Source organism: Galeopterus variegatus, unplaced genomic scaffold (assembly GCF_000696425.1).
Source record: "Galeopterus variegatus unplaced genomic scaffold, G_variegatus-3.0.2 Scaffold5099, whole genome shotgun sequence".
In the NCBI taxonomy this organism is placed as follows: domain Eukaryota; kingdom Metazoa; phylum Chordata; class Mammalia; order Dermoptera; family Cynocephalidae; genus Galeopterus; species Galeopterus variegatus.
Genome location: NW_007731210.1, coordinates 147,693 through 148,978, shown reverse-complemented (window position 1 = coordinate 148,978; position 1,286 = coordinate 147,693). Strand labels below are relative to the sequence as shown.

The 1,286-nt window shown below is 43.7% G+C and overlaps 1 protein-coding gene across 1 annotated transcript in view; it reads right to left on the bottom strand.

Annotated features, from left to right (window-relative positions):
- LOC103604351 (inositol 1,4,5-trisphosphate receptor type 2-like) overlaps window positions 1-1,286 on the bottom strand; it is a gene marked incomplete at its 3' end in the record, with an annotated part of 116,092 nt that overhangs the window by 4,402 nt on the left and 110,404 nt on the right. Inside the window, exon 23 of the mRNA XM_008588910.1 lies at window positions 1,002-1,027. Within this exon, the coding sequence (XP_008587132.1) occupies window positions 1,002-1,027 (26 nt within the window). The remainder of the gene's footprint in view (window positions 1-1,001; window positions 1,028-1,286) is intronic.

The window sequence follows — 1,286 nt, the reverse complement described above, 5'->3', positions numbered from 1 at the left end:
GGCCCGGTGGCGCACTGGAGAGTGTGCTGCTTGGGAGCCGGCGGCGCTCCCGCTGAGGGTTCGGATCCCATGTGAAGACCGGTTCCCGCTCACTGACTGAGCGCAGTGCGGGCACAACACCGAGGGTTGCGATCCCGTTGCCGGTCCCCGGTATGGGCGTGACACCGAGGGTTGTGATCCCGTTACCGGTCAGTAAAAAAAAAAAAAAAAGATCTGAGTTCAAATCCTAGTTCAGTCACAAAGAGCTGACTGACATTGAGGAAGTCTTTGGGTTCACNCGCTCAGCCAGTGAGCGGGAACCAGTCTGTATGTGGGATCTGAACCCTCAGTGGGAGCGCCACCGCACTCCCAAGTGGCGCACTGCAGCAGTGCGCCACCGGGCCGGCCCAGAATTTCTGATCTTGAAGATAGACTTTTCAAAATAACCCATGCTGACAAAACAAAAGGAAAAAAGAATTTTAAAAAATGAAGAAAACCTAAGAGACCTAACAGACAAATTTAAGCATACAAATATCTAAATCATGGCTGTTCCAGAAGGGTAGGAGAAAGGAAAAGACATTGAAAACCTACTCTATAAGATAATAATGGAAAACTTCCTAGGTATAGGGAGAGACACAAACCTTCAGATCCAAAAGGCTCAAAGATCTCCAAACAGATTCAACCCAGAAAGATCCTCTCCAAGACACATTATAAACAAAGTGGCAAAGCTCAAAGACAAAGAAAGAATCCTAAAGGCAGCAAGAGAAAAGCGTCAAGTCATCTATAAGGAAGCCCCTACCAGCCTAACAGCACACTTCTCAACAGAAACTCTACAGGCCAGAAGAAAACAGGGTGATATATCCAAACTATTAAAAGAAAAACACTGCCAGCCAAGAATACCATATCCAGCAAGGTTATCCTTCACAAGTAAGGAAGAAATAGTGTATTCCCCATACAAACAAAAACTGCAAGAGTTCACCACCATACAACCAACCCTGCCAAAATTATCAAGGGAGTCCTACATGTGGAACCTGAAAAACGATAATCACTATTACAAATGCACAAGAAAAAACAAAACCCACTGGTAGAACAAAAAATGCCAATAAGAAAGAGAAGTAAATTAAATCTTACCACATCAAAAACACAACAAATGTCAAAGACAAACAATAAAAGGGGAAAGGAAACACAAGATATTTCAAACATCCAAACAAAAAAGCTGTCTTCAAGAGACTCACCTCACCTCCCACATTTATCACAGCTCTATTTACAATAGCTAAGAGTTGGAACCAACCTAAATGTCCATTGAC